The 13,442-nt window shown below is 42.0% G+C and overlaps 1 protein-coding gene across 1 annotated transcript; it reads left to right on the top strand.

Moving 5' to 3' along the window:
• Window positions 1-259: 259 nt before the first annotated feature.
• On the top strand, window positions 260-7,328 carry ABO6 (DEA(D/H)-box RNA helicase family protein). The gene is made up of 19 exons (XM_048675833.2): window positions 260-628; window positions 744-898; window positions 1,001-1,088; window positions 1,193-1,423; window positions 1,635-1,730; window positions 1,837-2,025; window positions 2,114-2,273; window positions 2,370-2,500; window positions 2,630-2,800; window positions 2,877-3,149; window positions 3,381-3,575; window positions 4,231-4,434; window positions 4,645-4,714; window positions 4,786-4,934; window positions 5,172-5,480; window positions 5,560-5,619; window positions 5,729-5,881; window positions 5,969-6,079; window positions 6,423-7,328. Exons 1-19 carry the CDS (start codon window positions 416-418, stop codon window positions 6,909-6,911), a joined length of 3,447 nt encoding a protein of 1,148 aa, XP_048531790.1. The 5' UTR covers window positions 260-415; the 3' UTR covers window positions 6,912-7,328.
• Window positions 7,329-13,442: the final 6,114 nt, after the last annotated feature.

Genomic DNA, 13,442 nt, shown 5'->3' with positions numbered 1-13,442 from the left:
TTGTTTTTTATAAGAAACCGAGAGGATTGTTTTTTTAATGAGAAGAGAGATGTTTTTTTAGTGGAAGAAGAGAGAGGTTTTTTTTTTGAGTCGAAGAGAGAGAGGTGTTGGTTGATCCGGGCAGGAGCTGCGAACGGTCCGGAACGAGTTTTTTTTTCTTCCAGAAGAATGATGCACAGGCCCATTTTCACAGTCGAGCCGTAAAGAACCGAAGGCCGCCATTCTTATGGCCCAGTAAGGCAGCCCCGTGGTATCACAGAAGGACCAGCCCAAGCTTGAACGGTGGGAGCCAAGCCGCCGCCTCCTCCCCCCTTCCCCGACGCCGGCGTCGCCTCACTCCCCCCATCCATCTCCCTCCTCTGGTCATGCCCGCGCCGCCGCAGCAGTAGAGCCCAACCAACCAGCCAACAGTAGCATGCGCCGCGTCTTGCGGCGCGGGCTGGGCATCCTCCTCGTCCCACTCCCTGGCCCACTCAGCCGGCCGCCGCCGATCCCTCTCGCTGCTCTCCTCCTCCTCCCGCGCCGCCTGGATGCCTTCTTCCGACGGCCCTTCTGCGACTACAGCGGGGGCCGCGCCGTCGAGCAGTTCTCCGACGACGAGTACGACCACGAGTACGAGGACCACCGGGTATACTCCACTCCCGCCGGGCCGCACATCTTATCTATGCTGCTCGCAGAAAAAAAAATCTTCCTCCCTTTTCTTCGTCTCATCCGCTGCCTCTCACACCGAATGCTAACCGCAGCCGTCGTCGTCGGTGGCGAACATCGACGAGTGGAGGTGGAAGCTGAGCATGCTGCAGCGCAATGCGGAGGAGCAGGAGATCATCTCCAGGGACCGGAGGGACCGCCGGGACTATGACCAGATCGCCAACCTCGCCAAGAGGATGGGGCTCTACAGGTTCTGTACTGTAATTTCACCTACCCCCAGTTCTTAATTTCATAAGCAGTCACAGAAATGTTGATGAATCTTTCGGGCGGTGCTGCCTCTGTGGGAGGACAGTGAGCTGTATGGGAAGGTTATTGTTGCGAGCAAGGTCCCGCTGCCGAACTACAGGCCGGACCTGGACGACAAGCGCCCGCAAAGAGAGGCGAGTCCATGCAATCCAATGGCAAGATCGCACATCGTTCTCTTATTGCAAATGCATTTGATTTGAATGGTGTGTATGTGTTTGCTGTGCATCGAAACAAACAGGTGGTGATCCCGCTAAGCTTGCAGAGGAGGGTTGAAGGATTTGTGCAGGAGCACCTTGACCGTTCGCTCTTGCCATTTAATAAAGACGGTGGCAAGTCAGAGAGTGGTTCTGAGAAAGCTGAGCATGTGAACTTGGATGAGAAGCAGGATCCTCTGCTCGACGAGTCGGTTATGGAGAAGATCCTTCAGAGGAAGAGTCTTAGGATGCGCAATTTTCAAAGAAGTTGGCAGGTATGATAAAATCCAAACAGTATCTGAATGCCGCATAGCTTTATTTCTGTTCTTTATAGCATACAGCTTAATTTATGTTAGAGGGAAGAAACAAAGGCATGATTTACAAATTCCTTCTGAGCCATTTCTTATATTTTCATTTATATGTCTGTACGCGAGCTTCTGATTCATGGAAATATTGGATGAAGCTTTTATCTGCTTGTAATAACAGGAATCACCTGAAGGCGCTAAGATGGTAGAATTTCGGAAATCACTCCCAGCATACAAGGAGAAGGAAAGGCTTCTAGCAGCCATTGCACGTAATCAGGTACACTTGTCTGGGAGGAACTTATGAGATTTGTGCACTCAGTGGAAAAATGTCTTGCAATTCCCTTCTGTCCTTCTATTTATCTGACTATTCCTGTGCTTGCCAGGTTATAGTTATTTCTGGGGAGACAGGGTGTGGAAAAACAACACAGTTGCCTCAATTTGTGTTGGAGTCAGAGATAGAATCTGGTCGAGGGGCCTTTTGTAACATAATCTGTACACAGCCACGAAGAATATCTGCAATGGCTGTTGCAGAAAGAGTATCCACCGAAAGAGGAGAAAACCTTGGTGAATCAGTAAGATGGAACTTCCGATTTGCTACCTTTGTTATTGTAGCCCATATCCATTGTAATTTTTGGCATACAACACTAGCTTTTTTAATAGGTTGGCTACAAAGTTCGATTGGAGGGAATTAGAGGAAAAGATACACATTTACTTTTCTGCACCAGTGGTATTTTACTAAGACGATTGCTGAGTGACCGAAACTTAAATGGAGTATCTCATGTATTTGTTGATGAAATACATGAAAGAGGGATGAATGAAGGTTGTGTCTCAAGACCTTATTATTTGCCCTTATGATAGTTTTGTTCCCCATTTAACTCATGACAGTAAATAAATTATTATTGCTTTGGTCTGTCAGATTTCTTATTGATCGTTCTAAAGGACCTATTGTCACGGCGCCGCGATCTAAGGTTGATATTGATGAGTGCTACTTTAAATGCGGAACTGTTCTCAAGTTATTTCGGAGGAGCGCCAACTATCCACATTCCTGTGAGTTGTTATTTTTTCAAATGTAAATTATGTTACTCTATATACATAATGCTCATCTGCCAGCTTGTGTACCTCTGGTATAACTGTGTAAGTGATCTTGCATCCATTGCATTCTTGCCTTGAATTCAGGGATTCACACATCCAGTGAGGGCGCATTTTCTGGAAGACATATTAGAGAGGACAGGCTATAAGATGACAGCAAGTAATCAACTTGACGATTACGGCCAAGATAAAGTGTGGAAGACTCAGAGACAGCTATTACCAAGAAAAAGGAAAAATCAAATTACTACACTTGTCGAGGTACTTGTTCTATATAGAGATTAATGACTGCAATTATTCCTCAACATTCTTCAGATATTGTTATTGTACTATGCAGGATGCCCTTCAAAATTCGAACTTTGAAACCTATGGCTCAAGGACACGTGATTCTCTGGCAAACTGGAATCCTGATTGCATAGGGTTTAATCTCATAGAGGCTGTTCTGTGCCACATATGTCGCAAAGAGCGAGCTGGTGCAGTTTTAGTTTTTATGACCGGATGGGATGACATTAGCTCTTTGAAGGATCAACTAAAAGCGCATCCGTTGCTAGGCGACCCAAATAGAGTGTTACTGCTTGCATGCCATGGTTCCATGGCTACCTCTGAGCAGGTAATTGATCCTAATTTTGCATTTCTTATTGAAATGAGATTGCTTTGTGATGCTAATTGTGTTGCTGGATCTGAGATACCTCTTCTATTGTGTAATTGCATCTTATATACACAGATTCACCTTGTTTAGTAGTTCATTGATGGGCATATACCATTATATCCGTAGCATCCTGTGTGCATCGTATAATTATTTGCCATTCACATCTATATTTAATATTATGTTTTTCCGCAGAGGCTAATATTTGACAAGGCACCTCCTAATGTTCGGAAGGTAGTACTTGCCACTAACATGGCAGAGGCAAGTATTACCATAAATGACATCGTTTTCGTCATGGATTGTGGAAAAGCAAAGGAAACCACATACGATGCTCTAAACAACACTCCCTGCTTGCTCCCCTCATGGATTTCAAAGGCTTCTTCCCGTCAGGTAATCCTTATCTTCAATTTTTCAGTCTCTTAGTCACCAGCACTTTCTCTTCGACTCAATCTTTGGTAAATGTCACGTACTTGGACCCACGTTCACCACCAGCTTCTTTCCATAGCTCAAAGTAATGCTTCCCTTCTGTATGTTATATGTTGACCAGTGAGACTCTTGTCTTTGCGAGTTCTGTATCTTTGTGTTATTATGTTTGACCGTCTCTTTGTCAGCTATTTACCATGTTTATAGGATTTGCCTTAATATGGGGTTTCTGGTCATTTGTGGTCATAACTTGAAGAAATTTAGCCCATTGGTTTATATCAAGTCAAAAGGCCTATCTTCTTAGCAGAACCCTATTATTTTCTTTTGCTTGGTTAATAATAATGTATTCCTCAACAAGCACGTCAATGTTCCCGTTCCTCTCATGAAGTTGTTTTAGTCAAAGCATCCTTTTATTCTGCTTCGGTGGTCAATATATACTTATCGTTGGTTACAAGCAAGAAATTTTCTAGCAATGAATATTTTTTTGTATAACAGTGAACCTATCTTGACCGTAACAGTCTTTGGTTGGGCGATATGATCACACTCAATAGTCAATACTTTTGTTTACAAATCATCGTTCTTTGCTACAATTCTCATGTTTTCCCCCAATATCTTCATGCAGAGGAGGGGCAGAGCTGGTCGTGTCCAACCTGGAGAATGCTATCATCTCTACCCCCGATGTGTATATGATGCATTTGCAGAGTACCAGCTTCCAGAGCTTCTTAGGACTCCTTTGAATTCACTATGTTTGCAGATAAAAAGTTTGCAGGTTGACAGCATTGGGGAGTTTCTATCAGCTGCTTTGCAGCCTCCAGAACCACGAGCCGTATGTTTTGAAATCATAATTAAGCATTTGGATATTCCCTTTCTCTCTTTGCCTTTGCGTCTACATGATTTAGTTCTATCTTGGTACTTTTGACATTTGTTGGGCTCTTACACGGCTTATAACTCTATGAGTTATTGTTTTAAGTAGGCAGTAAAGGGTTCAGTTTTATCCTTTTCATTTTTGTGTTCTGACCACATGATAAATATGTAGGTCCAAAATGCAGTGGAATTCCTGAAGATGATCGGATCATTAGATGAGAACGAGAACCTTACTGATCTAGGTATGCCTTATATTCTGATTTCTTCCAAACTCTACAGAAATGTTGGCACTGAAACATATTCAACTTTGTAGGAAGATACCTCTCCATGCTTCCAGTTGATCCGAAGTTGGGGAAGATGCTTATAATGGGTGCAGTTTTCCGTTGCATTGACCCTATACTTACTGTGGTTGCTGGATTGAGTGCCCGGGATCCTTTCCTGTTGCCACAGGACAAGAAAGATGTATGACTTTAATTTCCACTGTCTGACTATATCTTAATTACTAGTTTTAGTTTTGAAATGATTCTCTTACCCATGAATTTTGTGATAAAAGTTAGGAAGATCTAAATACCACCAATACGTACAGTCGTACACACGGTGGCTGTTAGCTATGCATTGACTCTGTTCCGTTCATTCCCAAGCCTTAGTTTTTTCATTCAGCTAAGAAGGCTTACCTTACAGTTCTGTCATTTTTATTAGTTGGCAGGAACTGCAAAATCAAGATTCTCAGCGAAAGATTATAGTGATCATATGGCCCTTGTACGAGCTTATGAAGGATGGAAGGATGCTGAGAGGGAAGGATCTGGTTATGAGTACTGTTGGAGGAATTTCCTTTCTGCTCAAACACTACAAGCCATTCATTCTCTTCGAAAGCAATTCAGCTATATCTTAAAGGACGCCGGTTTGATAGACTCTGATGCAAATACAAATAATAGTTTGAGCCATAATCAATCATTAGTTCGTGGTGTAATTTGTTCTGGACTTTTTCCTGGGATATCATCTGTTGTGGTAAACAGCCGCCAACAATTTCCATTGCATTTGCATTACATGGAAGACATTTCAATTAATTTTTAGCATTCCTTTGCAGCATAGGGAAAACTCCATGTCCTTCAAGACCATGGATGACGGCCAAGTTCTTGTTTATGCTGTAAGTGCATACAGGAGCGTCCTGAAATGCTCATGTCCAATGCCCCGTTTAATACATCATTTTTCAGACATGTTGATATCTGAGTACTCTGACATTAAGGTTTGTTCAGAACTCCGTGAATGCTAAGTACCAGACCATCCCTTATCCATGGCTGGTCTTTGGTGAGAAGGTGAAGGTAAATGCTGTCTTCATCCGTGATTCAACTGGAGTATCAGATTCCATACTGATCTTATTTGGTGGTGCTGTTACAAAAGGAAGCGCGGTATGTTGAGTATTCTGTCAAATGCTTTGTCTTTGTATTTTGCATTTTTTTGCTGCACTGATCTATGCCTTCTAACTTGTCTTATAGGCTGGGCATTTGAAGATGCTTGATGGTTACATTGATCTATTTATGGATCCCAGCCTGTCAGAGTGCTACTTGCAACTTAAAGAGGAACTTGATAAACTTGTACAGAAGAAGGTAAAGTGCTGCAGCCAATTAATTTGGAAGGCGTTATACAAATTTTCATCTCACAAGATATTCTATATGAGTCAGCAAATAATAAGTAAAATAAACATTGGTGATACTTTAGGTACCAAATTACAATCCTCTGCCGTTTCGAGTAGCTAACAAGGGAAAGTGATTATACTATTTATCATGTTGTTACCTCTGAATATAAAGCATGTGTTACTCTATAATATACGTGTCACCAGTAAGAAATTAAAAGCAAAGTTGTTGAGTATCCAATTTACTTATTTATTGTCTACCATGTCTGGTGTGTATACTAATTGTGCTTGTAATGTGGCAATTTTCCCAAATCCAGCTTGAAGACCCAACCTTTGACATTCACAAGGAAGGCAAATACATTTTATTTGCTGCACAAGAGCTTGCTGCGGGCGACCTATGTGAAGGAAGGTTTGTGTTCGGCCGAGAAACGAGCAGAGCTAGGCTTCGGGACAACGAAGACGGCAAAAGCAACATCATAAAGGATGGTATGAACCCAAAGAGCCTGCTGCAGACCTTGCTGATGAGGGCAGGCCACACGCCTCCAAAGTACAAGACAAAGCACCTCAAGACCAACGAGTTCAGGGCCATGGTGGAGTTCAAAGGGATGCAGTTCGTCGGGAAGCCGAAGAGGAACAAGCAGGTCGCGGAGAGGGACGCCGCGATAGAAGCGCTGGGATGGTTGACACAAACGTCCGGTACGAAGCTCCAGGATGAGGGTGACGACTCCCCGCTCGACCTGACCGATAACATGCTTAAGCTGCTTTCTAGACCAAGGAAACGGACGAGAAATAACCCGAAGAAATGATTTCTGCAAGGTTAGGTTCATCAACCCCTGACAGTTAACTGACACCATTGTCTGTTGACGGTATTGGATGCACTGTGCCCCCAGAAAGATTCTCCACAGAGCTTCCGCAAGTGCGTCAGACTTTCAGCCGTCTTATCATCTGCCTTCTGGTTGGATTTGTTCTGAGCCATGTGTTTGATACTGTGTTATTTACCATCACCGGGGGCGAATTGAAACTTTATCATTCTATAAATTTGAATAAGATTTCGTATAGCGTATCAACGTATATATGTATACAATACCACTGAAGCTGAGATTTGTATTTGTTCAGGGGAGGAAAGGAAACCTCTGGATTTTGTTCCATTCCGTTGGTCCTCAAGGCAACCTGTCTTGGGTATGAGGCGGTGAGCAAATGCATTCAAGTTGAGTGTTTTTTTTCATTGAAGAAAAACATGGGTTGAGTATTTCTGTCCGCAAGAGAAAACTTGGGTTTGAGTTTCTCGTCTAAGAAATACAGTACTACAGTGTACCAACTTTTAAGTCTGGTTCAGGTTATGATGTTAGAAGGCAGCGTGGAGCGAACCGGTGACGATGGCATCCGTGAGGAGGTGGCACAAGGAAGGCAGAGTGGTATTCGGGAGGTTTTCTTTTCCATAAAAACTCGAATGCCAAAATTTCTCGAATAGCCATGTGGGGTGCTAGAGGGGCTTTTCTAAAACAAAGGACCAATGCTTGTTCCTTTCATAGTGGTATTCGCAAGAAAAAAAACATTTTTAACAAAACTGGAAAAACACATTTTTTTGCTTGCGAAATAAGAGGTTTATTGTGGTGATTGCGCTTTAATTGGGAAATGTCCTGTCTATCAAATAGTAGTTACTCCCTCTGTACCAAAATAGTTGTCGCTGGAGTAGCTGAAGTTCAGCTACTCCAGCGACAACTATTTCGGTACAGAGGGAGTACTATGTACCACTCAAATAATATTTTTCGCAGATTTATGTAAAAAAAGACCCAACACCATCAAATCCATACCAAACGGTGGTGCTCCTTTCCTCTCAAACCCCACTTCTATATAAACTCAACCCTAATAGCCATTCTTCTCATCATTCCACCCTCCCCCCTTCCTCGCCGCCGCCGCCGCGATCCCTCTTCCTCGCCAACCCTCCTTTGCCCTTTGCTTCCACCATCATCCATACCTCCCACCCACGAGCGCCGCCACTTTAGATCTCGCCTTGCCTTCCCTACTTCATGTTCTTCTTGGGTGATGTTTGCACGCACCCATTTCACCTCCTATATGCACCCTAAATCGTTTCGCATGGAGATTGCTAAACTTTAAGGATCCCACTATCATGGGTTCTTCCCTACATTGAAGTTATGTGATCCTAAATAAGTGTTCGTAGCGGAAGACGGCGTATCTGAAGAAGAGGATGAAGATCTGGTCCACAAATGGCGACACACATCCATAGGTGAGAGATTCGACTAGTTGGTATCCTAGATGTGATATACCAGGTGATGGAGCACCATCTCCCACCCACTTTGGGGTGGTGCACCAAGGTAAAATAATTGTTAGCTAGAGGGAACTAAAAAAATGTTATTTATTCATTTTGCTTTTCAGATTGTATGTATTTTTTTTTTTTTTAGGTTGAGCGGATTGGCAGCGGCAAAGATCCTGGAAGAGCATGGGCGCCATGGGAGCCGACAACAACAATTGATTCAGGGACAAGGATATGGAGGATGAAAGAGGACAAGCATGTTGTTGGCAGATCATTTGGCATTGGTGTGGTATTTGGGAGGTTTTATTTTCCATCAAAACTCTAATGTCAACAACCATGTGGGGGTGCTAGAGACATTTTTCTAAAACAAAGGACCAATGTTTGTTCCTTTCATAGTGGTAATACTCCTATTGGCAAGAAAAAACATTATTTTTAACGAAACTGAAAGAATTTTTTTTGCTTGCGAAATAAGTGGTTTATTGTGGCGATTGCACTTTAATAGGGAAATATCATGTCTATTAAATAGGAGTTACTATGAACCACTCAATTTTTTTTGCAGATTTATATTAAAGAAACTAACACAATCAAATCCATATCAAATGGTGATGGCTCTTTCCTCTCAAACCCCACTTCCACATAAACTCAACCCCAATAGTCATTCTTCTCATCATTCCACCCCTCCCATGCTGCCATCGCCATCCGTCTTCCTCGCCAACCCTCCTTTCTCCTTCGCTTCCACCATCATCCATACCCCCTCCCATGAGTGCCACCACTTTAGATCTGGCCTTGCCTCCCCTACTCCATGTTCCTCTTGGGTGAGGTTTGCACGCATCCATTTCACCTCCTATGTGCACCCTAAATTGTTTCGCATAAGATCTGGTCCGCAAATGGCGACGCACATCCAAAGGTGAGAGATTCGATTGGTTGGTATCCTAGATGTGATATACTAGGTGATAAAGCGCCACCTCCCACCCACTTTGGGGTGGCGCACCAAGGTAAAATAATTGCTAGTGAGAGGGACCTCAAAATTATATTAATTATTTTTAATTTTTTTAGATCGTATGTATATACTAATTTATGTTACCGAACATTGATGCGGATTAAGAAGTAAAAGGGGTGGTAGGAAAATGAGGCATACGGGCCTTAACATCAACATCCATGCAAGGAAATTGCCAACACGCCGGCTTAGGGCCCGCACTATTGCATGGGGCACATCGATGCCTCAGGCAAGGCATTCATGGAACGCCATTCCTGGCATGTAAATTCATCCTTTAGATATACTGCATGCCTCATGTATTCTATGTGCCTCTCGAGTGAGATTTGCATGCGTCCACTACGTCGCCTCTACACATCCTAACTTGTTTGGCGTGAACTATGAGAACCCACCATCGTGTAACCCTTACTTCGTTTAAGGGTGATGAGAAGGGGACATTTGATAAAATTTTAACTAATCCCAAACAATAAAGAGGTGGTCATAGTGGAAGACAGTGGATCCAAAAACAAAGGCAAAGATCCGATCCATAAATCAATGATGTGCATCCAAAGGTGAAAAATTCAACTAGTTGGTATCATGGCTATGATATGGTGATGTAGCAAACTCCCGAGTCCCCACCCTCTTTAATGTGGTGCACCAAGGTAGATACCATTTTAGCCTGAAGACTGACATCGAAGATGATCTTTATGTGGTGAATCCTCCTTGGCCAATAACTAGGGGCCGAAATAGCTCATCGTGGTGATTCAACAAGTAAGTATTTATAAACATGCAAATGGTATTTTAATTTTGTTCTTCATATTGTACGTAAATACCAAGATGTGTTGTTGAAACTAGATGTGGATTTAGAAAAAAAAGGAGTATATGATAAGGGTCTCCTTGATACAATAGTTATGCCTTTACCAACCATCATGAATGATGTGCTTGTCCCTTTTATTTATTTTTTGCTTTCATCTCATTATGTAAGTTTTCCAGGAGGAGTTTTTCCAATTCGCATAATGAATCCTTATACTTTCATCACTTGCCATTTTATGGCAACACTGTCCATTCAGTGTGAGCTATTATTGCAATACAGGCCGAGCATCGGGAGTATACATAATGACTTTATTGCGGGCTTTCTATGACGTGCTAACACCTCGAGCTGACTCCACATACATTTGTAATGTAATAGCAAACATGATAATTAGTCCTGTCATGTGCATACTTTTCTAAATTTTTTTACATGATAGCCGGTCGCCGTATTGGGATTGTGATATGATACATCGGTGCATATATCAAACACATTTGATGTTAAAGATGCTTCTCTTCTTCTCCGACGATGGATGTAGGAGCGTTCTTCATGACCCAGACTATAAGTGTTCCTTAAAGAGAGTATTGCTTATTTTAAGAGGGTTGATAAAAAACAAGATTCAGACTTGCTAATGATCCTTAATCACACTAGTGAGTGTTTTGGTACTTGCTATGTAGCTACTCTGGAGATTCATGAGGAGAGCAAAATAAAAATTCTTGAAAGCCCTAATATTAATTCTTGTTTTAGAATCAACGATGCTTGAAGCATTTTTCTTCTAGTGTGTGTGTTGTTTGTTGTTCACCACCTATAATAGTTACCTCCATTGAATATGTTATATGTTCTCCTTTTTTCAAAACACGAAAAATATCATATGAATGAAAGCCTCTAAATAATCATGAGCCACCTACGAATGTAAGGCATTGTATAATGTCGGGTGCTGATGCACTGGTGCTTAAAGACAGAGACTAAAGTTGTATCTAAGAAAATTTTGTACCTTACAATGCTAGGTGCTTCTTTTGGGTGCCTAAGTTGCTTTAGTTAAGGTGCACCAGAGTTAACAATAGTTTCACGGAAGGGCAGGCATCAACTAGCATTAGGAGCCAAAGTTTTCTTATGTGCCTCGTCCTAAGCACATGTGCTAAGCAGGCTGGAAAAAAACCAGGTTTTCTTATTGAAGCACCCACTTAAGCACCTACATTATACAAGGCCTAAGTGCTTTCCCTCGAATCCTCTCAAGAAACAATGTGGAGATTTTCAGGTCAAGTATACTAAGTAGGCCAAAATCATCTGAATGAGAAGTGCCAGTCGATCATGCATCAACTAAGCATGTTGGTATTCTCCTAAATGTTTTATGAATAAAAACATATGTATGTATTTGATTGTATACCTCATCAATACAACCGACACTCCCAGTGATGCTACTAATTTGAAGGGTTAGAAAGATTTCAAGTTTGTTTCCTTTGATGATGGGCCACATGCTAAGAAGAAAACAAGCTTCAAATCTTTTAGACACTTCAAATAAGTATCATCACTGGGAGCTTTACATGTATTCATGAAGGGTACGGTCATATTCTACATCTCTTTTTCTTTAGAAGACTTATGGGAGAAGTACCAACATTAATAATCACCTGATCGATTGGATGCTTCCTGTTAGGATGAGTTAGCCCACCTAATTACTATTTTGGCATATCTCCACATCTTTACTTGAAAGGGTTTGCGGGTATAAGCACTTGCAATGTTTGCTTGTTCACGATCAATCAGAGACTCTGGTCATATGATATTGTCTCTATTATGCAAAAGTAAGAAGTTAACATACTTAATGGAAGTAAATTGTATAATGTGTTGTTGTTTTGTAGAAGTTTGTTGGGTCTTTGACTCATTAGGTAGCATGCCATAAGGGAAAGCTTCACCCCAAAAACAAAACAAGGGAAAAGCATTAGGAAGGAGGGCAAGCCCAACCTCAACAACGTTCCAGTGCAAGCTTTTGAAAATGGCATTGAGCAGAGGGTGTGGGCACGAGACAATGTGTGTGATCCCACTTTACTGGAAGTGTTGATGCAACTTATGATATTCTCCATCCTAGTTTGAATTAAATGAGCGAATTTTGATGTTGAGGTATTTCTCGACATGTGCTTTGGAAATTGTAAAAGGCATGCTCACTGGTTAACATTGTTCTGTCCTTGAGCAAATAGTCCATGTATAGCTACTAAAATCCTTGAGAAATTTACATAATGTTTAATACCTCCTATAGATGTGAGGGCGGGCCCCCAAACATCATTGTGCTAGTTCAAGAGGTGAAGATGTTGAATGTGTATAATCACTAAAAGAAAGTTTATGAGTCTAGGCTAAGTAGCATATAAATCACACTCTGATGACTCTTGCGAACGAGCAAGGGATTTATTTGGTTGACGGTGGACTCGACAGTAACTTGAGATATTGCATGTGTAGCATCATTAAAAGAAAGTGTATGACTCTTGTCTAACTACCATATGATGACTCACACACGGATGACTCTTTTGCTAAGGAGTTAGATATTTTTATTTGATTTGTGATGGACTCGATGATAACTTCAAACTATTGAACAAAACAATTGTGCCTCTAGTTTTTAGGGAACATCGACGCTTGAAAGACCTTGCCGACAAGATGAGAATGAGCACCGGTTGAAAGGATAGGTGGCCTATGCTACTACCCTAGCAAGAAATATGTTCAGGTGGAATTCAGCAAACAATCGATAACACATTTGTGAATATACAAGAGACTTTTGCTAATTTGTGGAACATTGAGAGCATTATAAAGATGCAAGAAATTGTTTGACCTAGGAAGTGCACAATGACCAATATCCAAAACTCTCAGACATGTGACATTAGTGACCTGGACCTTGTCCTTGCTGGAGAACCTCTCATGCATCATGAGACGGTCGAGGTCGCTTGTCAGGTTGGTTGCCTCTATATTATTATCATACCAATTTGTGTTGATGTTGTAACCGACGGAAGACGAGTTGCCACAACTTGGTGGCTCCGAATGGTAGGCTTGATTGAATCAAATGGTGGTGACAAAGTTTGTGGTTTCCGTATTTGTAGTAGATTTGGCAGGTCGATTTGGGATGTCCATCGCTAGTGCCAGGTTCTGCTAATGCCATCGTGATGAGCGCGATCACCATTTTGATATTTGTTGTAGTTTTTGGAGTCACCGTTGGACTGAGTACTGGGGGAAGTTGTTGATGGAGGACTGGAACTCTGGCGCGTCACTGATGCCCAAGGCTAGCTTGAAAGTTCAACAAG

The sequence above is a fragment of the Triticum urartu genome, chromosome 5A (assembly GCF_056163025.1).
Source record: "Triticum urartu cultivar PI428250 chromosome 5A, HENAU_Tu73, whole genome shotgun sequence".
NCBI classification, from domain to species: Eukaryota; Viridiplantae; Streptophyta; class Magnoliopsida; order Poales; family Poaceae; genus Triticum; species Triticum urartu.
This window is presented reverse-complemented; position numbering and strand designations above follow the sequence as displayed.

Coding starts and splice junctions, on each gene's coding strand:
- ABO6 (XM_048675833.2), top strand. CDS start 416: ATGCGCCGCGTCTTGCGGCGCGGGCTGGGCATCCTCCTCGTCCCACTC. Junction 4,435..4,644: donor AGCCTCCAGAACCACGAGCC/GTATGTTTTGAA, acceptor ATAAATATGTAG/GTCCAAAATGCAGTGGAATT. Junction 4,935..5,171: donor TGCCACAGGACAAGAAAGAT/GTATGACTTTAA, acceptor CATTTTTATTAG/TTGGCAGGAACTGCAAAATC.